The 27,066-nt window shown below is 47.3% G+C and overlaps 1 protein-coding gene across 1 annotated transcript in view; it reads right to left on the bottom strand.

The window, feature by feature from the left end:
* Positions 1-27,066, bottom strand: part of LOC147701707 (uncharacterized) — a 332,276-nt gene that overhangs the window by 184,722 nt on the left and 120,488 nt on the right. The window contains exon 3 of the mRNA XM_086928690.1: positions 5,281-5,412. Coding sequence (XP_086784816.1) covers positions 5,281-5,412 — 132 coding nt within the window. The remainder of the gene's footprint in view (positions 1-5,280; positions 5,413-27,066) is intronic.

Raw genomic sequence — 27,066 nt, 5'->3', positions numbered from 1 at the left:
ATTGTGTTTACACTGTCCTCCATCTTGAACCAACGTCACAATATATCATGTGATGAATATTGCCATCTTTTTGCTCTAAGTGAAGCATTGCTGGGATCTGCAATAACAGTGTTCCCACAGACTTTCTCTCACTGTACTTAAGTAAGGACATGTCAAGCGCCTCAGGCTTCTGCTATACAATCAATTGAATTGCTCAAGTAAACTGTGAGAATGATTACAATCCAATATATTACTACCATGGGAGAATCTTCAAATGTATTAGCTATTCGTGCATTTTCTGAGAACCATGTACTTGTGTAAAGTGTATAAATATCTTAATCTAATATCCTATAAAAGGACTTGTAAATTTCTGTGTAGAGACAGCCCTTTTCCCCACCTTCAGAAGGCAAATCTATGCTGTATTTTACTTAGAACTATACAGAGTTCCCTGTACTTATGATTTGTATTCTTTGCTGCTGAATTTACTGATGGCATGTCCATGTAATCTACCTATGAATTCTTCATACAATGCTTTGAAATGACATCCCTTGTCTATCATTCTTAAAAGAATGTTTTAGCATCCATTTTTAACTAAATCTAATAGAAATAGTGATGGCTCCAGTCAGGGAGCACCAAAGTCCACATCAGGACTAATCCGCTCCTAGTCCTAGCCACTGGCGCACCTCATGATTGGATCTTTTGGAAAAGTTTGCTTGTCGACAGATCTGATAGCAGCGGTGATGGTAAATTAATTGGCTATAAAACTGAGTAATGTACCTTCATGGTCCAGCCGGTACGACAACACCCCCACCCCCCTAGATCTAAATTGACCCAGTCCCAACCTGATCTTGGTTCCGCAGAGACGAGGTGGTCTAAGAACAATGACATGAGTATCAATAGGGATTGCATGCAAAGTGAGCAAATGAAGTAGTTACAGAGCAGTGCATGTTGGGAGTTGTGTTAGGTATAGTATGACGGATTGCGGAGGAAAAATTTCGAGAGCAATTATTATGCAGCTTAAATTTTGGGAATTGTGGGAGCAATAATTATGGTAATTTTTATGTTATTCTTGGGCTTTTGAAAGGGATGTCTGGGTTGTTACACACTTATGGTATGAAACTTGAGCGGTACCTCAAGTTAGAACATTGAACTATTGAACTTGCCTGCTAGGTGAGGAGTACTGTGAGGCGCTATGAATTACACCAAGACAAAGACATAATATTTCTTGCTCAAATGTATTAACTGAGCTTGGTGGCGGTTCGTGACTTTGTGCATGGGAGGGAACGCGCGGAGTATGGTGACATTCGCAGGTCGAGGGCTCACTGTTGAAAGAAAGTAGGTAGCTTTCTTATTGTTATAGAAAATGTGTGTAGTCGAAGCAGGCTAATGGTGAGAAAGCTGATAAGTGGTTCCGAAGCAGTCTAGTGGTACTGGAGCGTTGCACCATCAAGGTGCAGCATAGGGATTGGCAGGCTGACACCACAGCCACGCGGTGATAGAGCGACCTTCAACAGAGATGCACTAGTATTGGTGAATCAACTGCAAGCTTGTCTGTGCGGAATAAGTGAGAGATTGAAACAAGGAGTGACTAAGACTTTGCAAAAATGTGGAACCCCTTGTCAAAAGAGGAGAGGGATGTAAATAAGGAAGAGATGTTTCCTCTCGAAGGAACTCCAGCTAGGGAAATGGAGGCGAAGAAAGGGTTACACACGTGCAGGTAGATTAGCCAATAGCACGAACATACGTCCAAAGAAGGGGAGCTTTGATTGTCACTCGGTGGGACTTTCCACATCCCACGATTAGAGAATCTGAGGCGAAGAATGCACAATTTAAAACTGCAGCCGAGGCCCACACAATTTGAAGCTTTAAAGCTTTGGTAATAAATGGCAAGCCAAAACAAAAGAAAGAAATCTGCAGTAGGGCTCATTCAGGGAGGAACACGCAGGATGAGGAGGGGCGGAGAAATTGGAGAGAAGAAGTCATTGAGTCTGTTGGGGCCTATCCCCTGCTAGAAAGTGAACAGACAGCAGGCCAGCACAGACAGCGAGGACAGCCATTCCTTCATAGACAATCTCCTTAGCACAAGTCCAACCCATATAATGCGCCAGCTGCTACACCAAGTACTACTGCCCTAATATCAACTGAGATTGCAACTGTTGCAGAATTCTCTACAGAAGGCAAAACACCTCCGGGGTATACAGAAACTACTGTCCAATTCTTTGCGTAGACTCATGTGCCCCTTGCAGTAAGAACCCGGCCTTTGTGAAGTGTGCCAATCATTTCCCCAGCTGAGGCCTCCTCTGTTAATACACTCCCAAGTCACCCTATCCCAGGACCCAACCCCGAGCCCTGAAAGGATGTCATTGGTTCCTCTACAAAGAGGGAGTTCAGACAGTGGGAGGGAGTTCAGACAGTGGGGGGAGTTCAGACAGTGGGGGGGGAGTAGGCCAAACAACCAGTACAGACTTATCAGTTAGCTCGCCAAGTGCAGTGCAAATCCCACAGCGAATCAACCTCACAAGACTGAATTTGAGCAAATTGCCAAGCGAAATGTGGGAATCGATTATCTGGAAATTAAGATAGTATTGATTATTCCACTCAAAGATAGTAGATACTGTTGTGATTGCAGATCTTTTACCATTAGATTATGGCTGGTTATTACTTCCTTTACTGCAAGGGAAAAAGTAACAGTCTACACTCATCACTGAGGAACTCAAAGCAAAATTCAACTTATACGCATGTTGCAGAATCACAGCTAACTATGATCCACAACAAATCATGAGTATGTTTACCTATTACTAGGCAACAAGGCCTATGAAAATACACATTTCAAGCACTTAATGCTTACATTCTCACATGCCTAAAGGGACTAAAAAGATACACAAGTGAAGAAAAAGTATAGAAAAAAAGAGGAAAGACTGGGTAAGCCTCACAGGAGCACAAGAGGACGAACTGTAACTAGACTGCCGTATTTGTCTCGCCATCGGTGTTCACAAGTTTGAACAAGCGTACAGACCATGCTTACAGAGGACGGTCATTCACTTTAAGAATGTGCACTGTGTTGTGCCTTTACATTTTCTCCAGTGCTGTCCCTGCCTGAATGGGGCAGGTAGTTTTGCTGCTTTATATTTCTTCCTCCACTAATCACTTTCCTTGTCCTTAGTTGTGTGAGGGAAGGGAAAGCTAACCGATCCCTGTACTCATTAGTTAAAAAGCCTATCAATATAAAATAAAACATTCTCTCGTAACCACTCAAACTAATTTATTTGTATGGCCCGACAACAACATACTAAAAAGCAAATGCTCCTTCTTTGCATTTGGTCAAGGAATAATAGAGTAAAAGTATTGACATGTTTCGCTGGCTAGTCGTTGTTATGTAGTTGATCAAGACTAGAACATATTGTATGATATTCTGAGTTTACCACAGAAGTAAGGGAAGTCACTTGGATAGTAAGAAATGTCGATATACTACATATAAAGGTTGGCATACACCTCTGCTGTTCAATAATTTGACCCACATTTTGACCAAGCTACAGGTGTATTGTCAACTTTTGTCCAGTTCCAACTGCAGGGGTATGAGTAGCTCAACTGTCAACTGTGAACACTCACAGGGTCCTACAAGATATTTTGAGTCATAACCCAAAATAATAGCTAAAATGTTTTAGCATGAGCTTATAATGGCAACCATACTTTAAATATGTCATGTCGGAGTCCGAGATATAACTTAAAGATGTTATTCCCCATATGACCTACACAGAAATACTCAACTAAGCCCTGACGGCTAACCGATAAACCTTAATCAGTAACAAATACCACAGCCTCAAATTGGGATCCATAAAAACCGAGCTCTCTTATTAGTAAAGATATACTCTGTTGGAATGATAATACAATTTTTTGTTACTAAATTTCAAAGAACACAAAAATACTTCCTGGACAAAAATGTACAATCCCAGGTTGCCATAACCAACAAACGAAAGCTACACATCACTTGCAAATAAATGGAAAGGTCAAGAGCTAATATTTGAAGATAAAGCTTTTTATGTTAAACACATAGTTGATATCCAGGGGAGTCTAAAAAGACATTAACCATAGCAATAGACTATCACTAAATCATGCTTATATCTTCACTGACTACACAACCACTAGATCACTCCCCTTCACCACCCTTCACCTACCTCATCTCTTCATTATAATCCACACAACCCTCAGGGAATTAAATCAGAAACCATAGAGGCAGCATACATCAATGTAGTAAAGGCACTAGTGTAGAAAAAACTTGTTCCAGCACCAACATAGAGCAATTTCAAATACTGTCAAGGACCAAGACCCATACCGTTCCTGGTAGGAACACCAGCCCTTTGATACAGCCATCCACTGCCAGCCAATGTCCTGGTCCACTACAGCTACATATAAAGAAATACATTTAAAGTGACCAGAGAAGGACTCCTCCACCCATTGGCATGATTGACAGGAGATGTGCGATCATTTGCCTCATACTTCTTATAGCCATTTAATAATTTCCGAAACACAAATCTCTTATCTAACCCATACAATAAACTGCTTGACATCACACTAAAGTTTACCACATGCCTGTCATTGCAGACCCCCATATATCTTAACCATATTAATCTGAAATCAACTGCCTGCTTTGTAAACATACTTTTATGATGATTATGTTGATAAATGCTGGTCTTCTGTAGTTTTACTTTAAATAATTGAATAATAGCTCTAATACGTTTTACTTTAGAACTTTAAACAATGAACAATACAATTTCAAGTTAAACTGAAACTGGTGGGGCTACTATTATACACAAGAGTTCAATGCAACTGACTAGCTCAATAAAACCATCCTCTATCGAACACCTCGCTGTGGTTATTACAAACAGTATGTGTATTTCACTGAAGTTGAAAATGTTTTATCACCAACCCTGCAGAGAAAGAGTGTTGACAAAAGACACCTACACATCCCTGCTCAAATTCTTCCTATCGGTCAATCTGACAAAACAAGCCGGACCTTCACCACACAGAATAAGGCTTATATCATCACCATCAGACACATCTTACACCCATTCCCAGCCACTAACACAGGCTCTTACACAATTGGCGACAATACCTTTTATGAGATCCCTGCCTTTTTAGAAACATGCAAACGTCTTCCTAGCCCAGAATCTCTATGTTGCAAACAACAGATGTATTTAATTCACAGGGCACAACTCTGGACACATGCATTTTCAAAGTATCTTATGAATACACATCAAAGGATTGTAAACCTTACCCAGCAAACCTGATTCATAATCTCACCTTTCCATAAAGGATCTTGCATACTATCTTTTTACAATTTGGGAGAGTAATGCTGTGAATGTCAACTTTTTTCACCCACGGAAGCTTTTCAGTCTTTCTGTTGACCAGGTTCACTTGAGCAATGGTGATGTCCTAGGAAAGAGAAAATAGGGTGAATTACATATTAACAAAAAGGTGGCCAGAACGAACATTAGGACAGTGCCATGCAAGGAGAAGTGGATCTCTTTTGAGGACACGAACAATAAAGGTACACACTGAGTCCACGAATGCAAACAGCCGGAGTGCAGGGTTTCAAAATGTTGCTATTTTTATTCAGCAAGAGGAGGCTTTTTTGTTATTAAAAAGAACAATGTGTTCATGAGCTGTCTAACTGTGAAATTCTAAACTTTCGCCACTGGTTAAAAAAGTGGATTAGAAAAGAATTAAAAAAAAAATATATATATAACTTTTAAAATTCAGTGTACCTTGAAACACAAACTATTGTTTGCTGATAAAGAATAGCACCATTTTTCTTTTGCACAATGCTCTTCACAATTTGCCAGAAGTAAAAACACGCAACCTTGCCAAGCCAACAACCTTTTTCTTTAAACCTCAGAAAGATGGAGGAGGCAAAGTTTGACAATATTGGCACATTCTTAGACAGGAGCAGACATCAAAAAGCATTTGCAATGCAATAGGTCTCGCATTAGGAAAGTTTGAGCTATTGGTCTTGTAAATGACAATTTTTTTTATTTATGTGTTGGTTTTGAAAATAGCTAAATTAATAGCTTTGTCATTTACAATGCCAATAGTTATAACTTTCGCAAATGTGACACCTACAGCATTTGTAATGAAACATGTTTTGTATTTACGTGACTTAGCTGTATTAATATTACAAATTACAATGGCTTCTAATTTTTTTAAATAATTAATACTTAAATAAAAGGGATTTTAATTTATAATGGTAATAGCTTAAACTTTTGTAAATAACTTTTGTGAAGATTATGTTCAGTGTATTTTATTGTGACTAAAATCCAAGAACAGAAGTGAAATATTAACATCTTTTTGTGACATTTGTAATAAAGTTTGAAACATTGAGAGAACATATTTGAACCAGTTGTTGTTGAATGGTTGCGCAGATTGATGCTGGGGTGGAAATGTACTATAAAAACACGCTCAGAGCATGCCATAATATAACACACTTTGTGATGTGCTGTAGTGTAGGTGTGCTGCGTGTCTGCTTGCGGTTGCATGTGTGTGTTGCAGCATAGATAAACAGCAACCGTTGCTGTTTATCTATGGAATCATATGTCTGTATGTTGTGTTTTCTCTGATTGTGTCTCCGTTTGTTGTCTGTGCGTGAGTGCTTTTGTGCTTGTGTGCACGTTATGTCAATAGTTACATGTATCTGTCTGTCTTTGCTTTATTTTTTTTATATTTGTACATGTCTGAATTAGCTTATATGTGCGTGAGTGCTTGTGCGGTCATATATGTAACAGTAATGAATGTAACTGCATGAACGTGTGGGTTTGTGCTTGTGTGTGTGTGTATTGGGGTAACTGTGCATGGTGTGGGTTGCATGTTAGCATCTGTATGACTGTATGTATTTATAATTGCCTGTATGTGACAAGTCGTTGTTTGTGCATGCATTTTACTTGTCTGTGTGTGTCAGTGAATTTGTGTTTAAAGATTTGTGGCTTTGAGTTCCTGCCATGTTTAGAGCAAACCGCAATGAGAGAGAAAGAGCGGGAGTGGGGGCTGGAGGAGGTGGACAGGTTGGAGGGCAGAGAGGCGGTGAGCACGTGTGGGCGGTGGAATGAGCAAGAGAGAGAGTCAGGAAGGGAGAGGAGAGGGTGAGTGGGAGTCAGAGAGAGCTGGGGGAGGCAGGGGTGCGTGGGAGAGACGGAGAGCTAGAGAGAGCGAGGGGGAGGAGGGAATATATAATTTAGCTGCATTCATAAAACCCTATGCGGCTTGTACCAGCGCAGCGCTATAAAAGTAACGGAATGATTGCAATTCTATGGTTCCTGAAAATAAGGGGGGGAAATAATTGCCTGCGACGAAGGAAGCAGCGGTCTTTTCTTTTGGATGCGGTGAATAGGTGTCAGGGGCACGTCAGGCGCGACCCTGGGCAGCGGCACCTGGCGAAGGGGGGCGGGGGCGCACGTGAGTGGAGCGCCTTCAAGGCTGCACTTAAAGCGCGGCTTGGTGCTGGCTATATTGAGAGGCGCCATTCCGGAAGCTTCCAGGGCCCGCAGTGGTGGCGTTTCTTGCTAATGCTGCGCTGAATTAAAGCCTCGAGCACACGATTCACTGCTCACCTGTTCCCCAGCAGCCGGACGTGCACGAGCTCAGGACACATCCTAAAACACCCACCTGTTTACTCCGAACCACAGCGCAAGGCATCCCTGTATCCCAACATCCCAAATTACCAGGTTTCAGAAGACAACCCAATATGCACGAACCCCAATGCATAGAACTTCTACAGCATAGGCAAACTAGCTACCGGAAGTTCGGCAGCGTAAAGCCGGTCGTGGGGCGGGACTTCCGCCTTCTGCGTGAAGCCCGCATCCACGGAGTGCCAGAGAGCAGCATTGGTGACGCGGGGCTCCGTGGTGGCTGCAGAAGTCAGGAGTGGTGGCGATGAGGTGAGTGGGGCTTAGTTGTAAGGAGGCGGGGTGTGTGTGTGTGTGCAAGGGGGTAGGTGGCGGCGGCGTGTGTATGCGTGCGTGTCTGTGTGTGTGCGTGTGTGTCTGTATGTGTGTGTCTGTGTGCAGGGGGTGTGGTGGGTGTGGGGGGGCGGCAGTGTGTGTATGTGTGCGCGCACCTGTGTGTGTGTGTGCAGGGGGGTAGAATCTGGCTGTGTGTGTGTGCGCCGTTAGTGCAAGCGAAAGCAGGGGCTGTGTGTGCGTCTGCGCAAGCGCGTCTCAGAGGCGCGCTCCCGCGGTCAAAACTGAGAATGGAAAAGCGCGCATGTGACTCGTGTCTACATTCCCAGAAACGGGTGACAATAGTTGTTGAGCTCGACAATCAATGCTTCGTATTGATTGCACGTCGAGCTCGACCTAAAAATGGCAGGTACTGCACTTTACGGAATAAGAAATTACACATGCCTAATACAGGTTAACTCGTTACTTAAATGATGTGCTAACAGTCTAACTTTTTTTCAAAGGCAATTTGGGAAAGCAAGCTACCCAAGTCAGGAATATTCATTTCAAAGCCTAAGCCAGACAGACTGTGCAAGGTCTAATTTATGTGTATTTAAATCATGTACGCGTGCATTTTTAGGTCTCGCACCTAGCGTTGCAGTGTGCAGGACTGTCGTGTAGCGAAAGACCTCATGTAGGGGTTTTGGAAATAGACCTAGGAATCGCACACGCTTGTGAATGTGCTTTTCCTTTTGGGCCACGCTATTGGTTTTTGCGTGCATCTTTTTATCAAAGACAGCACGCAATTGGCCAAAGGCGGGCGCATTGCTCCACCCATGGTCTATTGATGTCTGTTACGCGCACCCTCGCCATGTGGTTTCAATTATCATGCCCAGACACGGGCGCGATATTTGAAACCACATGTCCCGCCGCGGGGCTCGCGCGCACCACTCGCAGGATTGTTATTATGGGTGAACTAGACGAATTGCCATTGGATTGCTCCTGAATTGTAGTGGTTTAAGCTCATGGCCCTGCGGTTCCCAGCCCTCAGCGGTGTCTGGGACCTTTTCCCACTACTGCACTGGTTCGCCAAGTCTCTTCCTTGCCACTTTTTTTGTTCGTAAAAGTTTTTTTTATGTCGTAAAGGTGCAAGACAATACAATTCGGGCCATGAATGCTACTGTTGACACGGTAGGACTTCCGACGGGGCTGCACCTACAGACTTTACAATACCACTGGCTACTTTCTTTCCACTGCCTTTCTTCTGGTGTTTGAGGTGGCAGAACCATGAGTTGTGACGGTCCAAAAATCCATTTTCATGAGATAAAAGGTGCACACCATACATTACATATGAAGATGTAATTGTGGGGGTGAATGTGGAACAGACAGAGAAGAGAGTGCTATGCGCGTTGTTGTTGCAGTCTGACTAAGGAGCATCATGTGATTTTGGCAGCAGAATCGTTCGCCAGCTAATGTCTCTCGTGTGTTAAGCAGCTGCCCTCAAACCACAGGTGAAATCAGCAGAGCAAAAAGATCCAAGCATGAGAAGTGTTTTTAAAAGTTACGGAGCAAAGCAAGGAGTGGTGGCTAAGTCGCCTTAAGCCAAATACCAAACACATTTCTTGCCATCAGCTTTATCTAAGTTTGGGAGGTTGGGGTTAGGCTTCCTTAGCAGCTGTGCTGTGAGCGGCGCCTGCCCTCCTCTCCGCACCTGTGCTGTGCGCGGTGCCTGCTCCCTCCTCCCACAGGTGGCTGTGCCCGGCCCATCCCCTGACATCAGCGCTGCCTTTCAGCCCTTATCGGCGCCGCACACTCCCTGCCCACCCCATGTGCTGCACTCCCTGTGCAGGCACAGCTCCTGCCCTCCCCATACCTACCAGGCACGGCTGCGGCTCGCGCACCAGCCCACCCAGCGTCTCCATTCCGGGCACGGCTCCAGCACACACATAACCCACACTGTCCCTCTCCAGCATTGATTTATAGTGTCTTATCTGCAGTAAGTCAGAGGTCCTCCCAATCGGAGGTGATGTATTTATTTCCAGTGGTTATCAGCCTGTGACACTCACACCAGCTCTCGGACGGCCTTTCACCCATTTATTTATTTCTCACCAGTCTGAGTGACTGCCTACCTTCCTCCCTCCCTTTCTTTCCTGCCTTTCTTCATTCGACTTCACTCTCATTCCTTTCCCTTCTCTTTCAAACCTGAAAACCATAATACTGTTTTCTTTCTTTTTAAGGCTACCCACTGAATTGGATTCAATAACAGGAAAGACCATTCCCTGAGCCTAGAGGAAGGATGGCTGTCTCTGGGTTACTGCATCAGAAAACAAGCATTTGCAATGCAATAGGTCTTGCATTTGCGAGAGTTTAAGCTATTGGCATTGTAAATGACTATGCCTTTAATTTATCGGTTTTAAAAACCAACACATAAATGAAAGGCATTGTCATTTACAATGCCCATAGCTGAAACCCTCGCAAATGTGAGACCTATTGCATTGCAAATGCTTTTTTTTAACTTCAAAGATCAGAGCAGCGCTCGCTACAGGGACACAGCGCTTTATGTTAATGTTTTATCTCTTTTGGCTTTGCCAAGGTTCTTCTTTTCTAACGCCCTGCCAGCTATGCTTTGCCTTTGCACACACAGCCAGGGCCATCAGTGAGTATTCCGTATAAACAACTAAGGCCGGGCAATATCTGGTGCTCACCTAACGAAACAAAGGTGCCTCCCCATGGCGGCCAGTGACCTCTTCAGCCTGAATATATAGCGCAAGTGGAGTCTTGAACTGTCTAATTGCCTCTGGTGCTGAAAATATACCATTAACCGGCGGTACCCAATCTTTTTATTTCTTCATCTGTAGTTATAATAGACTCTATTTGTAATCGTAACTAAACTGTTTAATATCAATTTTAGCTTGTTTTTATGTTAAGTATGATGAAACTGTATAACATGTTGATTGCTTTTATGATTTTATCCAGTTCTAAAATCGAATAAAGCTTTTTACCTACCTACCTATAGCGCAAGTATGTGATTTAAACAATGTTCTCTTTACATCAGAGCTTTAAGTGGGCCAGGTCATGCCCCTATGAGAGGCCCCCAGTTTTTTCATCCCACTTAAAGCCCTGCCTTACATAGTTCCTCTTTACTAACAGAGTCTCTTGGGAGTTGAAGCACCTTATGCATGCGGCAAACTAAATCGCGCCAGGTTTCCATTGATTTTCGGGCAGCCCGCAGTACAGGGTTGAAGACCGCAGCATATTTTTGAATGAAAAAGGAATGAATGTGTCTGAAGCCTTTCCTCCACATGTCTACCTACAGAGACAATGAAAGTCCTACCAGACACTAAATCACGCCCAAATATATCCTAGTTTATTCACAGCATGAAAATATTTAACGTCAAAGTCACCATTTCTTTCCTGTGTGCACCTCCCCGATTTATTCTTTGCAATGTAATTTTTATGCACATTGTGAAACATGAACCTGTTGTGTATGACTGAAGGAGCGTGGTGAATAAAGCTTCGTACGCTGTATCTGCATGTATTGTTCATTTTGTTATACTGCAAATGGATATACAATAATTGTGGATGGTTTTAAAAATATCGTTCATAGTGCATCTTTTTAAAATTTTAAATGTAAATTAATTTTCATTCAGTTTACAGATTTTTGTAAAAAGGTATTTCGTTTTTTATTTGCCTCTTCAATTATAGAAATATGGGCACTAGATTAGAATTTCTATTGGTTTGAAGATGTAGGCATTACACGTGAGCACCGCATTCAACCAGTGCACTTTACCCTCCATACTGCACCTTTTAAAGGGCAAAAGCACTAGCCGAATGTTTCATGACTCAGCTCGCACTTTGCCCTACGACCAGGGCTGCCGACTTTAGAGGTAGGGAACCAGGTTCGAGACTCCGTGTCGGCTCCGCATCCTGTGATTCTGGACAAGTCACTTAGGGCCAGATGTAGGAGCCCTAATACCGGTCGGTAATGGCCGAATTCGGCCGTTACCGACCGGTATTAGGGTTTCCAGATGTAGGAGGCCTATATTTTACCGATTCTGTAAAGTTACCGAATCGGTATATTTACCGATTCGGAAAAACCATATGTAGGTGGCACTCCTAAGAGTGCCACAGGCCCTTAAAAATCGGTATTTTACCACCCAATCCTATTGGGTGGTAAAATACCGAATTCAGGTGTGCATGCACATCTGTGCATGCACACCTGTGCAATGTGGCACACAGACATGCCCTTATGGCATGTCTGTGTGCCACATTGCACACAAGTCCAGAATTGGGGTGCTAGAGGGTGTCAAAGTGACACCCCCTGCACCCTTGCAGGCTTCGGTATTTACCTATTCTGTAAATACCGAATCTGTATTTCACATTGATTCCTATGGGCTTCAAGGCCCATAGGAATCAATGGGAAATACAGATTCGGTATTTACAGAATCTGTAAATACCGACTCTTACAGATTTGGTAATTTTTTACCTACATCTGCCTCCTTCCAATTTACCGACTTTTAAATACCGAGTCGGTATGACTCGGTATTTAAAAGTCGGTAAATCGGATTTACCTACATCTGGCCCTTAATCTTCCCATGTCTACCAAACAAATGACTGTGTCCTTGTGTAACATAACTGGTGCACGTGTAAAGTGCTCCAGTACCTTCGGGTTGAATTTGTGCTATATAAATCTGAAAAGAAAGCCAGACCCCTGGCTTTGCTCTGCCTTGCTTCTTCCTAGAAATTCAACAGCCTGTCCCCCTCTATACCATCCTTTGTTGTTACTTTTTTTACACTGTTTATCAAACATTTTAGAATGTTCTTACCAAAAATAATCACATAAATCTAGTCCATAAAAACAAACGACTGAACAACTTCAAGTATTATTAATGTGTGTGGTTTGAGAAATGTATAACACTTCAGAAGCATTAGTTATACTAAACAAACATTTGCAATGCACTAGGTCTCTCATTACTGCATTTTTTCGCTATTGGCATTGCATTTTTATTAGCAATGCCAATAGCATTAACTTTTTGTAATGCGAGACCTATTGCATTGCAAATGCTTGTTGTTTTTGAAACCATTCAATTTTCAGCGACACGTTTGCTCATATTAATAACTGAGCATGTCCTCTTGTTTTAATTCGTATGTTTATTTATTACCTTATGGTTTTAGAATGCTACACTGTGCGCTTTTACTGGACATGGTGGTCAGAATATAAGCATTCAAAAGCAGAAGAATGAATGAAGAGATATGTTCTTAGCAGGTTTTCATGAATATGGCTGATTTGGATAGACAGACAAATCTGATACAGAAGAGTTTCCTAGACTGGATTTGTTAGGGTGTTGTAGACTGGAGAAGGGGAAGTAGAGGGTCGTGGAGCTGAGTAGAGTTCAGTGGCAGAGAGAGTCGCACGTTACTACTTGTGTAACAATTTATTTGTAAGACATTAGTTAGTGATAGATTCCTTACCTTAGAATATCCTCCGGCGTCAGACTGGATCCGGAAAGTTTTGCTTAGCAGTACTTTTGCGCGTCAGTAGGTGGCGTCCTGCGGCTCGGCGTCCGTCACTGGCATCATATGCGCCGAGATGACGTCACTGAAACTACTTAGGTGCCATCCATGCGCGCCGACGTCAGCTCTGTGCACGACTTTCCGCGCCAGGAACACAGAGCCATGCAAGAAACCGACTACTGGTGCCATGAAACTAGGGCCCTGAAAGGGATACCCTTACCCTAGTAATCAGTTTGCAGAACGGGGAGGATGGGTGGGGCGGTAAGGAATCTATCACTAACTAATGTCTCTTACAGATATATCGTTACACAAGTAGTAACTTGTGCATCTGAAAGAGACACGTTAGTGATAGATTCCTTACCTTAGAGTAGATACCCCAGCAATTCCAACCCTGGTGGTGGGTCTGCGAAAAAAATTACAACAGAAAGCCACGGAGAACAGAACGGCCAAAGAAGCCGTCTCCCTGGACTTGACTGTCAAGGTAGTAATGCTTGGTAAACGTGTGCAGCGAGACCCACGTAGCTGCCTGACAAATGTCCTGCAAGGGAACGCCGCGCTCCAAGGCAGTAGTGGCAGCCGTTGCCCTGGTGGAATGGGCACGCAGCCCCACAGGAGGCTCCTTCTTAGCCAACGAGTAACAGGATTTGATGCAGAGAACGACCCACCGAGAGATGGTCCGTTTGTGCACAGCCCTACCTTTTTTGGCACCCACGTAGCCAACAAATAGCTGGTCATCCACCCGGAACTGCTGTGTGCACATCAGATAGAATGAGAGCGCACGCTTTGGGTCCAGACGGTGGAACCTCTCCTCCTCTTTAGAAGGATGCAGAAAGAAGGTGGGCAAAGTGATGGTCTGCCTGATGTAGAAGGGTGTAACAACCTTTGGCAAGAAAGAAGGACGGGTCCTTAAAACCACCTTGTCCAGATGACCAGAAAGGAAAGGAGGTTTAGAAGACAGAGCCTGGAGCTCACTCACTCTTCTGGCAGAGGTGAGAGCAACCAGGAAAGGAGTCTTTATGGTGAGAAGACGTAAAGGACAGTTGTGAAGCGGCTCAAAGGGAGCGCACATCAAATAAGTTAACACAAGATTCAAGTCCCACGGAGGCATTATAAACGGGACGTGTGTATAATGCCTTTCAGGAAACGGTTAACAACCGGGGACTTAAAAAGAGAAGGCTGATCAGGAAGCCGTAGGAAGGCGGAGATGGCAGAAAGATAACCCTTGATAGTGCCCAGAGCAGAGCCCTTCTGGGCCAAGGAAAGAAGGAACAGAAGGACTTCGGAAAGAGGGGCAGAAAGGGGATCCACAGACTTCGCTGTGCACCATGCCACAAACTTGTTCCACCGGCAGGCGTATACCGATTTTGTGGAGGGACGCCTGGCTGCCAGAATGAAATCACAGATTTCAGGAGGAAGATCGAAAGCTGTTAAATGTCTCCTCTCAATCCCCAAGCATGGAGGTGGAGGCTGGACAGGTTCGGGTGGAAGACCATCCCCTGCTGCTGCGACAGAAGATCCTCCTGAAGAGGTAATCGGATCGGGAGAACGATCGCCATGCTGAGTAGCTTGGCATACCAGTATCTTCGTGCCCAATCCGGAGCCACAAGGATGACTTTGGCCCGGTCGCGCCTGATCTTCTTCAGCACTGTGGGCAGAAGTGGTACAGGCAGAAAGGCGTACAACAGACCGCAGCTCCACTCGCGACGATTAGCGTCGCCGAGCAAGTTCCGCCTTGGAAATTCCACGCGCAGAACTGATGACATTGCGCGTTCTCTTCGGTGGCAAATCGATCTAACCAAGGCTCTCCCCACTGCAGAAAGAGATCTTGTGCCACGTCAGAGTTCAGACGCCATTCGTGATCCATCAAGCACTGGCGGCTAAGTTTATCCGTCCTGGCATTCAGAGAACTTGCCAGGTGTTGAACCTCTAAGGTAATGCCTTGATGTTCCAGTCAAGTCCAGAGGTGCCTCTTGAAAAAGGGTCCAGGACCCCACCCCACCTTGTTTGTTGCTATACCACATGGCGGTGGTGTTGTCCGTTAACACCTGCACCACACTTCCCCGGACAGAGGGAAGGAATGCCTTCAGTGCAAGTCGGATCGCCCTCAGCTCCAAAAAGTTGATATGGAGCTGAGACTCCACCGGAGACCAGAGGCGTCTGATATCCGCCTCTCCCAAGTGGCCTCCCCATCCGAGGAGGGATGCATACGTTACCACTGTGTGCTCCGGTTGGGGAAGGGAGAGGGATCTGCCACTGACCCAATCGTGATTCGTGAGCAACCACTGCAATTGTTGAGAAGTGCCCTCCGAGATCTGGACATGATCGGACAGGTTGCCCTGATGCTGTGCCCACTGGAACTTCAGGTCCCACTGCAGAGCCCACATATGCCATCTGGCATGCTGCACTAGCAGGATGCAGGAGGCCATGAGGTCCAGGAGCTGGAGGGTCATCCTAACTGAAACCCGGGATAGAGGCCGAAAGATCGGCATCATAGCCTGATTATCCCAGACTCGCTGCTCGGGAGGATAGACCTGAGCCAGAGTCAGTATTTTGAACCTCTCCTTCTGGAGGAAGCGATTGACGTCCTGCAGGTCCAAGATAGGGCGCAGGCTCCCCTTGTCCTTTTTGGGGACCAAAAAGTAGTGGGATGTAGCGAGGACTATGTTCCAAAACACAATCAAGCCCAGATAGAAGGGCTTCAGAAAGTCGTCCAGAACCCCTCTGCCCCTGTACCCCTGGAGAGGAGAAACATGGCACCACATCCAGCCGGGGTGTCTTTACAAAATATGTTCCAGGGGAAGACAGGGACGCATTCCTCACGAACTTTGAAAGGGCAACACGCGCCTGCGGATGGCCGGAGGACAAATAGCCTTTCTTTCTGGCTCCGCTCCTAAGCGGGGAAGCACAAGCAGCGTACCAGGTTGCCAACCACACTGGGGGTACACCCTATGCAGACAAAGGAAGTGATCTTGGATCATTTGGGGCTAGATGCAGAAGCATACAGAATAAGGTTTAGAAAGGAGAAGGGGTTAACAGGAGAGAATCCCAAGACCCTGTTTCTACGTCTCAAGATGGCGGCCGATAAGTGGCTGAAGCCTGAAAGCCGCAGCAAGGAGGAAATTATGTCGAGCATATATCTCGAACAATTCATGGAGGCCCTGCCTTATGTGACAAAACGGTGGTTGAGGCAGCACTCTGGTCTCACAGTAACACAAGCCATGAAAATGGCCTCCAATTACGCAAGAGCTCAACCTCGCTCCTTTCCATGGGACACGGACAAAGGTCCCAAATCAATCCCTTCTGTGAAACCAGAGAGAAAGGGCAAGCCCGGTCCAGAGTCTTTCAAGCCTAGACCCGTACGGATGGAAGTAACACCAACAAGGGGACCCCAATGTTTCGATTGTGGGGAGTGGGATCACATCGCACGACTATGCCCCAGGAAAAGAGGTACAGAGGAACCGTTGGAGGTCGGGTACATCCCCAAAACAGTGATGTACACAGCGGAGATGGGGCCTTCCTTCTATGTATGGGTATTGGTGAACCAAAAATATATAAAAGCACTGTTGGACTCCGGGTGTAGACAATCTGTCATACAAAAGGAGCTAGTTCTTCCCTCCCAAACAAACCCCAGGGTTCTGGTGCACACTCGGTGTGTGCATGGGGATGTGAAGCCGTATCCAGTGGCCCACCTGACCCTTCACCCGTTAGGAAGAGCCCCTTGTTCTGTTAAGGTAGGGGTAGTGGACTCCCTCCCAGAAGATCTGATTATTGGGGTGGACAATCCGGATTTCCTCCCCATGTTCCAAACAAAAATCAAGGAAAGAGAAAAGAAACCACAAAACACATATCTAACGTCCGAACCCTGGGTCCTAGACCGTAGCTTTAAATTTGCTCAAGCTAATGACCCAACTCTCCTCAATGCCTGGGAATCAGCTCCTGTAGCACAGACCCTCCCCTCAGTCACGTACCCCCGTTTTCTGATGAAAAATGACCTCTTATACATGGAAGGGAAACCCAACGAATCACCAGAACTAGTAGTGCCAGGACCCTTCCGAGAGCAAATACTCTTCTACGCCCATACTCACTTAACGGCAGGACATTCAGGTGCTGAGAAGACCACCCAAAACATTGTTAAACACTTCTTTTGGACAGGAATCTATAAGGAAGCCGAAGTTTACTGCTAACAGTGTGAGGTGTGCCAAAAGAAGAACATGTGCAGGCCCCCTGCAGTTCCCCTCCAGCCCTACCAGTGAGTGAAAATCCATTTGAAAGGGTTGGGATGGACCTTATAGGCCCTCTTCCACGTACAGCACGAGGACACACTTACGCTCTGGTAGTGGTGGACTACAACACCAGATTCCCAGAAGTGTTCGCCCTAAGTTCTCCTACCACTAAAAACGTAGCCGAGAAACTGATATAACTGTTTTCTAGGGTGGGATCCCCCAGGGAGATCCTGACTGATCAGGGTACACCCTTTGTTTCAAAGATGATGAAAGAGGTGTGCAGCATGCTGTATCTCCGTCATATACGCACCTCGGCCTACCACCCGCAGACAGACGGACTCGTGGAGCGATACAACAGGTCGCTCAAAGCTACCCTGAAAAAGATGTTAACCCTAGAGAACAAGGAATGGGATAGATTGTTACCCTTGGCCCCGTATGTCCTCCGGGCACAGGTACAAAGTAGCCTAGGGTATTCCGCCTTTGAGCTTCTTTATGGTCGTCAACCTCGTTCTCTTCTGGAGATAACGAAAGAGGCCTGGGAAAGGGAGGAGACTACAGATCAAAAGAGCCTGTTGGAATATACACAACAACTAAGATCAAAATTAGGGAAGTTGAGAGATCTAGCTTACTCCAACTTGGAGAGGTCCTAACAAAAACAGAAATATCATTATGACAAAGGGAAAAGGTGGAGAACCCTGGAAAAGGGCGATTGGGCCCTGGTTTTGCTCCCTTCTTCGGCCCAGAAATTCAAGAGTGAATGGATGGGGCCATATCGGGTCTTGGAGACAGTAGGAAACACTACATACAGGCTGCAGATATCCCCAGCACGACAGCAGTGCTTCCATATTAATATCTTTAAAAAAATGGATCGGGCCTCCACCCAAGGCCACACATTTCAGCCTGCCGTCTCGAGAAGAGGGTTCGACTCTGGAACATCTACCCATAAACCCAGAACTGTCTGAGGTCGAATGGAAAGAGCCGCTAGGTACGTTACAACTCTTGTCCTGTCTTTTTTCCGACCTACCAGGTAAAACACAGATGGCAGAACACTGTATCGAGACTGAGAAAGGGAAGATAGTGAAACAGAGGGCATATCGGATACCGGCAGCTCGCAGACAAGATATACAAAAGGAGGTATGGGAAATGCTCAGGCTTGAGGTGATACGACCGTCCAAGAGTAACTGGTCATCGCCTATAGTAATGGTCCCCAAACCAGATGGGTCTACCAGATTCTGTATGGACTTCATGGCCTTAAATGCATATCCACCTTCGATGCCTTCCCAATACCTCGTGTAGATGAGTTTATTTATTTATTTATTTATTTATTCTATAGCGCAGGACTCGACCCCCGAAGGGGTATCTCCGCGCTTTGCTCGCTGTAAATGTCAGACAGTGCCTTTAGGACATGTAGGTGAGAGGCTAAACCTCCCGAAAAAGATGCGTTTTGAGTGCTTTCCTGAAGGGAAGAAGATTGGTGTTATGTCGCATGTCAATAGGGAGTTTATTCCAAAGGGAGGGTGCTACATAAGAGAGTGCTCGGCCACCCTGCCTGGCTTTCTTGATGAGGGATATTTTTAAAAGGAATTGACTGCCCGAGCGCAGAAAGCGTTCTGGTGCATATATTTGACATTTCTGAGTTAGATAATCGGGACCTGATCCAAAGAGACTCTTGTGTATGATGCAACAGATCTTGAACTCGATCCTCTGACGTACAGGCAGCCAATGGAGTTCTTTCAAGAGCGGCCTGGATAGTGTTCTCGAGGGGGCATTGAGAACCAATCTAGCCACGGTGTTTTGGGCCACCTGCAGTTGGTTAAGTACATTTTCATTCTCAGAGATAAGAAGGCCGTTACAGTAATCCAACCGACTTATTACGAGTGCCTGGACTAATGTCTTTCTATAACCGTCTGATAAGAAGGGAGATACCCTTCTTAGGAGCCCAATTGTTCGAAAACAGGATCCAGTCACCAGATTCACATGCTCGTTTAAAACGAGGTTCTGGTCCAGTCACACTCCCAGGTTCTTGACTGATTGTTTTGGACAGGGAATAGGTCCTAACTCCAGAGGCCACCAATCTGGAGACCAAGGGAGATTGGCTTTCCCAAAAAGCATAACTTCTGTCTTGCCCACATTACACTGGAGGCAGTTGGAGGTCATCCAGTTAGATACCGCTCTCATACCTTCAGCAAAAAGGTTTTTAATTTCAGGGGTAAGAGTCTGGAAAGGAAACAGGAGCTGGGTGTCGTCAGCATATGACACCGGGGTATACCCATATGTTCTCACAATGTCAGCAAGGGGGGCCACATACACATTGAATAATGTGGGGCTTAGACATGAGCCCTGTGGAACCCCCTTGGTGAGTTCCCTGGAGATGGAACGATAGGAACCCAGGTTGACAGTTTGTGAGCGGCCAGTAAGGAAAATCTCCAGCCAGGACAGAGCTACACCTCCAATCCCAACTTTCTGAAGACGTCCGAGAAGAATCTCAGGTGACACATTGTCGAAGGCTGCAGACAGGTCTAACAACACCAGAATCATGGATCCTCCTCTATCCTGTGTCATCTTGATGTGATCTGCCACGGAGAGGAGTGCAGATTCGGTGCTGTAGTTGGGTCTGAACCCAGATTGTGAATGGTCCAGACCCCCTGTAGCCTAGTTGATCGCGAGAATAGGCGAAGCACGCTATATCACCACGCTGGACCTCACGAAGGGATACTGGCAGGTCCCCTTGAGAGAAGAGGATAGACGTAAAACGGCCTTCGCCACAGAAGACGGCCTTTTCGAATTTAATGTTCTGCCCTTCGGCCTCCACGGGACCCCGGCGACCTTCCAAAGAATGATGAACGATATCCTAGCTCCACACACACAGTACTCATCCGTGTACCTGGACGATATTGTGATCTTTAGCACCACGTGGAAAGAACACCTAGACCACATAGCTAGAGTTCTTAACGCCCTGCAGACCGCGGGATTACACGTAAACTAAAAAAAAACCCGCGCGGCCGTTTCAAAGGTAAAATACCTTGGATTCATGCTGGGTGAGGGAGTCATAACCCCCCAAGAGGAAAAGATTAGGGCAATAACACATACCTCCTTTCCCACCACCAAAAAGGAATAAAGAGCCTTCTTGGGGCTCATCGGATATTATAGGCGTTTCATTGAGAATTTCGCGGAGACAGCAGCCCCGCTAACCAATCTTTTGAAAAAACAGGTAAAGAACGCTCTGATGTCTCTCCCTCCAGAAGGGGCAAAAAAGGCCTTCGAACGATTGAAGGAGGCCATAACCTCCAGCCCGGTTTTGATACCCCCTGACATTTACAAACCCTTCTCTTTGGCTACGGACGCATCCAATGTGGGCATTGGTGTTGTTTTGTCACAGGAAGGGGAGGATGGGACCGAGCACCCGATACTATTCATAAGTAGGAAGCTGCATCCCAGAGAGAGCAACTACCCTACTGTGGAAAAAGAATGTTTGGCAATACGATAGGCCATTGACAAACAGATATTACCTGGAAGGCCGGTCCTTTGTTCTATACTCTGATCACGCACCCCTCCAATGGATGCAGAGAAACAAATCCCACAATCCCCGGGTCTTACGTTGGTTCTTGTTCTTCCAGCCTTTTGCCTTCATAGTAAGACATAGGTAGGGGGTGGAGAACAGGAACGCGGACTACCTGTCCAGGGCACCTGTTCTCCCCGAGCGGGAGAATCCAAGGGGGGAGGAGTGTAGCGAGGTGGGGAGGGAGCATACCCCGACTGAATGATGGGTCGCTGACTCTGCCTCCCCTCCTTCCCTTCAGAGAGACTGGGACACCGAGCTGCTACCCCACGATGGCAACGTAGTCGAAAATGAGGAAAGCGCCTTTAATTGGGCGTTTGACAGCGATGGCGAGACCATGCCCCCGTATGACGTCCATGGACCTGGAGTGGACAAAAACCAGGAAATCCTCTATACGGCGTGCAACGTCACCCCGGAGGAGGAAGGTGGAGAGAGACGTGGACGGAGAGAGGCAGTCGCGAGAGGAAGTGAAGTTCGTGGAGAGCGGAGAAGCGAGGAAGAAGACGGATAAGTCCAGCCAGGAGGCCAACGTCCCTGTGAAGCGCCGTGCCACACTCTCGCGGGAGGAGTGTGGCTGTCACAGGTACGGCGCCGTTTGTCGGCCTGGGTGGGGAGAAGGGGAGACGGTCCTCCCGTGTAGATAACGCTGTACATATCCCAACCCCGTGTTCCCCGCCTTCCCTCAGCCTTCCCTTGTCCGTATTCCTTCCTGGTCTAATTCCTTTATCCCTTGCCCGATTCCTTTCCCTGTTTTACCTCCCTGTAGTCCCTTCACCTTTCCCACTCATCCTTGCAATGTAAATATTGCATAGCACTTCTCAGCGGTGTCCCCTGCACTCCGGTATCCTCTCGGGTTACTATTGCGCTGACTGGTCATTGACAGCGTTTCCTTTGTTGGTTCTCTTTTGGGTTGGACGACGTCGCCAAGAACCGGAGGGAGGAGTCAGGAACAACCGCCGACAGCAGACAAGGAACCCCCCTGCTCCTGCATTGAAATCCTGTGCTGCACCCACCGACCAATCCGATTCGCCAGGGTAAGACTAACTTCTCGTAGTAGAAGAGCTTCGTTGAAAATAAAACCGAGTTTACCTAAGAAAGGTCTCCGGTCTGTCACTAACCCCACGCTACATGGGAATAACAACCACTCCCAACTTCCTGCCCCGGAATGCACTTGATGACCCCCTTGGCCAAGAGGGCCATGACTTCCTTATCCCCCGACATGCAGTGGCACAGAGGTGGCATGGCTGGAGGGGAGTACTGAAAGCGAAGGGAGTAACCCTTGTGGATTAACTGCAGCACCCACTTGTCCGATGTGATATCGCGCCAGTGGGGGAGGTGGTGGCGGATCCTGCCACCCACCGGCGTGGAGTGCTCAACAAACCTCGGTCTAGGAAGGTTTGGAGGTAGGAGCAGCAGGGGTGGAGGTGGACTGACGTGCACGTTGATTCCCAGACCCGCCCTTGCAGAAGTCGCGGCAGCGCTGAGACTGGTTCTGCACAGGCTTGTTGAAGGAACGTGCCTTGGTGCCCCTGCCCTGGCCACGAAAGGAACGAAAACCAGGAGTGGCCGGATTCTTTGCAGTAAGACATTAAAACGCTCCAACGCACTGTCAGCCTTATCCCAGTCAAATGCAACCAGGCGGGGCTTCGCAACACCACCGTCGTAGTAATCTCCTGCCCAAAGAGTCTACGGTGTCCAGACCACACGGAATGGCGAACTTAGCCGCAACCTTCAGCAATCGCTTGAGAAAGGGCAGCCTGGACCTCCTCAGGGCACTGAGGCAACACTTGAGCAACAGAATCCCACACTGCGTGAGAGTAGTGTCCCAACAAGCAGGCGTGTTCACCGACTGCAGCCCCAAGCTGGCCAAAGAGAACAACCGCTTACCAAACTGTTTCAGTTTCTTAGAGTCCTTGTCCGGGGAAGCCGTAGAAAACGCACTCTGCGACATTGAGGCATGGATGACCAGACTCCCAGGCGTGGGATGGCTAGTCAGAAAGACCGGGTCACTAGGTGCCGGGTGGTGGCGTCTGGTGACGTTTTTATCCACTGAGGCCCCGTGGCCAGCCCGACTAAGTGCCCCATAGGACTTCGGTAAGGGCTTCATTAAAGGGAAGCAACGGCTCCGACGAAGTAGATGCCGACTGGAGCACCTCGGTGAGGAGGTTAGTTTTTAGGGCAACAGTGGGGAGGTTGAGGACCTCAGCAGCCCAACGGAGCATCATCGTGTAGGAAGCACCCTCCTCCATCGTAGACGGGGGAGAGGCAAACCCCGGGTCAGAAGAGACATCGAGATCGCCGGCGTCTTCCAAATCGTCCACCCAATCCTACTCAGAGTCACACTGCCGGGCAAGAGGGTCCTGGGATCCTTCCCAGTCCTCCTCTACCTCCGGCGCCAGAGGGGCCGAACGCAGCGGCAGGGCCGGAGAAGGAACAAACTGCATCAAAAACGGCACAGAGAACAGCACCGGCCGGGCCTGTGCCGCCTCCCAAGGCAGATCCCAGGTCGGAACAAAATGGTCCAAGAACCGGGGCAAAGGTGGGATAAACGGCACCCAGTGCAGCGCCAAGGGTGGAGCCGAGGGCGGGACCAGAGCCGACAACCCTGCACCTCATGGCGCCGGGGCCAGAGCCAATGGCGTAGGATCCTGTGCCGCCGGGGCTGGAGCTGCTGGCAGAGCCGCCTGGCCAACAGGATCTGGACACAGGACCGCGGGCCCGAAGGCGCGCCGGCAGGAGCCCGAGGCCTGTAAAGGCGGTCCACGGTAGCAAGAAACTCTTGCACCTGTTCGGGAGTCGCCGACGGACCCGGGTAGGGCAGGTAGACCGTGGGACTCCCAGGCTCCAGAGCAGCTGCAGGGGCAGAGCCCCTGTCCCCCTCCAAATAGCGATGGGGGGACGTCGGAGAGCGAACACGCTTTTTCTACTTCTTTTTATGACGTCGCTTAATAAAATCCTAGGGCGAAGACTTGGAGCCCAAGGAGCGACGGCTCCGGTCCCGCGAGCAGTCCTGGGAACGGCCCCTAGACCCGGAGCGGCGGTGAGAGGAATGCTGGACCTCCAGCAATTTCCAGCACTGCTCCCGCAAGGCCTTCAGGCCATGGCTCGACAGTCCCGTGAGTCGTGATCAGTCAAAATATCGTGGGGTCCGCTACCGACATATTACGGCGGCAGGCCCCACAAGACTTAAAGCCAGGCATCCCTACGTGCAGTGCAGAAGGAGCAAAAAGGGGGGGAGACAAAAGTCTCAAAATAGTAGTCAAAATGTGACAAAGGTACTTGCCCAATCCAGATCGGTGCTTGCTGGCGCGGAAAAAGAAAGAACTGACGTTCTGCAAATTAGTCTCCGTGACGTCATCTCGGCGCATACGACGCTAGTGACGGACGTGGAGCCACAGGACGCCACCTACTGACGCGCAGGGTACTGCTAAGCAAAACTTTACGGATCCAGTCTGACGCCTGGGGATATTCTTAGGTAAGGAATCTATCACTAACGTGTCTCTTTCAGAAGTAGAGTGCAGTGTCATAGAATGCAGTGTCGTAGAGTGGCGTAGAGTGGAGTGCAGTGGGTTGGAGTGGCTCAAGGTAGTGGGGTGGATTGGATTGAAGTAGATTTGGCTGGACTGGACTAGGGCAGAGTGGGTTGGATTGGGTGGAGTGGGGTGGATTGGAGGGGGTGGAGAGAATTGGAGTGGCGTGGACTAAAGTGGATTTGATTGGGGTGGATTAGATTGGGGTGGGGTGGATTGGATTAAGTAGGGTGGTTTGGAGTGGGTTGAATTAGAGTGGAGCGGAGGGGGTGGATTGCACTGGACTGGAGGGGGGTGGATTGGTGTGGGGTAGACTGAGTGAGGTGGAGTGGATTGGAGTGGGGTAGGTTGAAGAGTGTGGCGGTGGCCAGGGTGGCTGACTCCGGAGCACGGGGCTCATGGTTCAATCCGCGGTGACAGCTCAGCACCATGTGACTCTGGGCAATGGCTCAATTAATCTCGCTGACGACCCCCACATCTTGAGACCCTTAGGGGTGAGTAGTTCAATCTTTACAAATACCAGATTTTTTTTTTTACGGTGGGGAGGGGTGGACTGGAGTGGGGTGAGTTGGAAAGGGGTGGATTGAGAGGTAACCCCCCAAAAACTAAGAAGGCATACAAGAAGGTGGTATAAATGTTCCTAGCTGGCTTGTCAGAAGCAGAAAATTTATTTTTATTTATTTTATAACACTTATAAGGCGCGCAGCTACCCACAAAGGGTTTCCCGGCGCCAAGATAACAGAGCCCAAAACACAACAGGAGAGGAGACAGTCAGCAGCCAACTATTTGTCAAACAGCCAAGTTTTAACACTTTTTCTAAATCTCAGATGATTTTCTTCTTTGCGTATGTGGGGGGGGGGGGGGGGGGGGGGGGGAGTGTGTTCCAGAGGGTGGGCCCTAGGTAGGAAAAGGATCTCCCACCCATTCTGGCCAGTTTGTACCTGGGAACAGCAAAATTCGCTGCTGTACAAGAGCGAAGGTTGCGGTTGGGGAAATAGGGCTTGGCAAGATCTTGTAAGTACCTGGGGGCAGTGCCAGCTTTGATTTTAAACAGATAGTTCAGGGCTTTGAATCGAATCCGATTTTCCACCCTTAGCCAGTGCAGATCCCTAAGATGTTTTGTGATCCTAGCAGATCTAGGGATTCTGCATAGCAGTCTAGCAGCAGAGTTTTGCACAAGCTGCAGGCGTCTTATCACTGCTTTGTTGGAGCCCAGGTAGAGGATGTTCCCGTAGTCAAGCCGAGATGTAACTAAGGCATTGACTACGGTCTTCTGGGTAATAGGCGGTAACATCCAGACAATTTTGCATAGCCATCTAAGAATAGTGAAGCACATGCCTGCCACTTTGTTGGCTTGCTGCGTCATAGATAGTCCATCATCTATGATATCCCCAAGGTTTCTAACCTGGGTGGCTGGTGGCGGGAAAATCGAACACCTTTTGTTTCAGGAAATATCCTCAAATGCTTTCAGGCTCAGAAGGTACTGGGTAAATCACCTGGGAGGGCCAAGAAGCAGTTAGCAGCTATCTATTTTGTTGCACAATTAGGAGGCGAGCAGGATCCACCAAAGGTATTTCCAGTGAGAAAGGCTATGCAGGGGTGGAGTAGGCTGTGTCCAGTGGCCTCAGATTCTAGGCGCCCTATAGTCACATAAATTCTTAGAATTCTACTTCATATGTTTCCTACTGTGAGTGCTTATGAGACACTAATAGTTGGTCTGGCATACTCTTTAGCTTTCTTTGGGTTTTTTAGGTTTTACAGTTAGAAGTGGAACAAAAGGGTGAAGAAGGCAGATACAATCTTAAAAAACAGGGCCTGTCCATCAAAATTCAAAGATCAAAGATGGACAGGGTGGGGGAAAAGGGTATGGGTCCATTTGGTAAGTGCCCCTGGTTTTCTAGGCTGCCCAGCGATGTTAGTAATCAAATTTGTGCAGCTGCAACCGTGGGTCTCTCATCCAAATCTATTGGTACAAGAGGATGGATCTCGGTTGACTCGATAGCAATTTACTAGGTTGTTTCAATTGGTCTAAACCAAATTGGGGGTCGGCACAGAAGGTTTCTCATCCCATTAATTCAGGAGTGGGGCTGCTACATCTGCAGTGAGGCTAGGATTGCACTCTGATCAATTTCAGGCACTGGGGAGCTAGAAGACCAAATGTTTTGAGCCCTATATCTTCCCACATGGTGTGAGGAGCGGCAGCAATGAAGATGAAAATGCCTCTTTTAATAATGGTCTCCCTCTCATCTCCCTACAAGGGCATAGCTGAAACCCACGTGCACGATATGCTGGTATGTGTATTCTTTCATAAGCAGGGCAGCAGAAAGATTTTG

This window comes from Lissotriton vulgaris, chromosome 7 (assembly GCF_964263255.1).
Source record: "Lissotriton vulgaris chromosome 7, aLisVul1.2, whole genome shotgun sequence".
NCBI classification, from domain to species: domain Eukaryota; kingdom Metazoa; phylum Chordata; class Amphibia; order Caudata; family Salamandridae; genus Lissotriton; species Lissotriton vulgaris.
The sequence above is the reverse complement of the archived record's forward strand: the minus strand, read 5'-3'. Positions and strand labels throughout refer to the sequence as shown.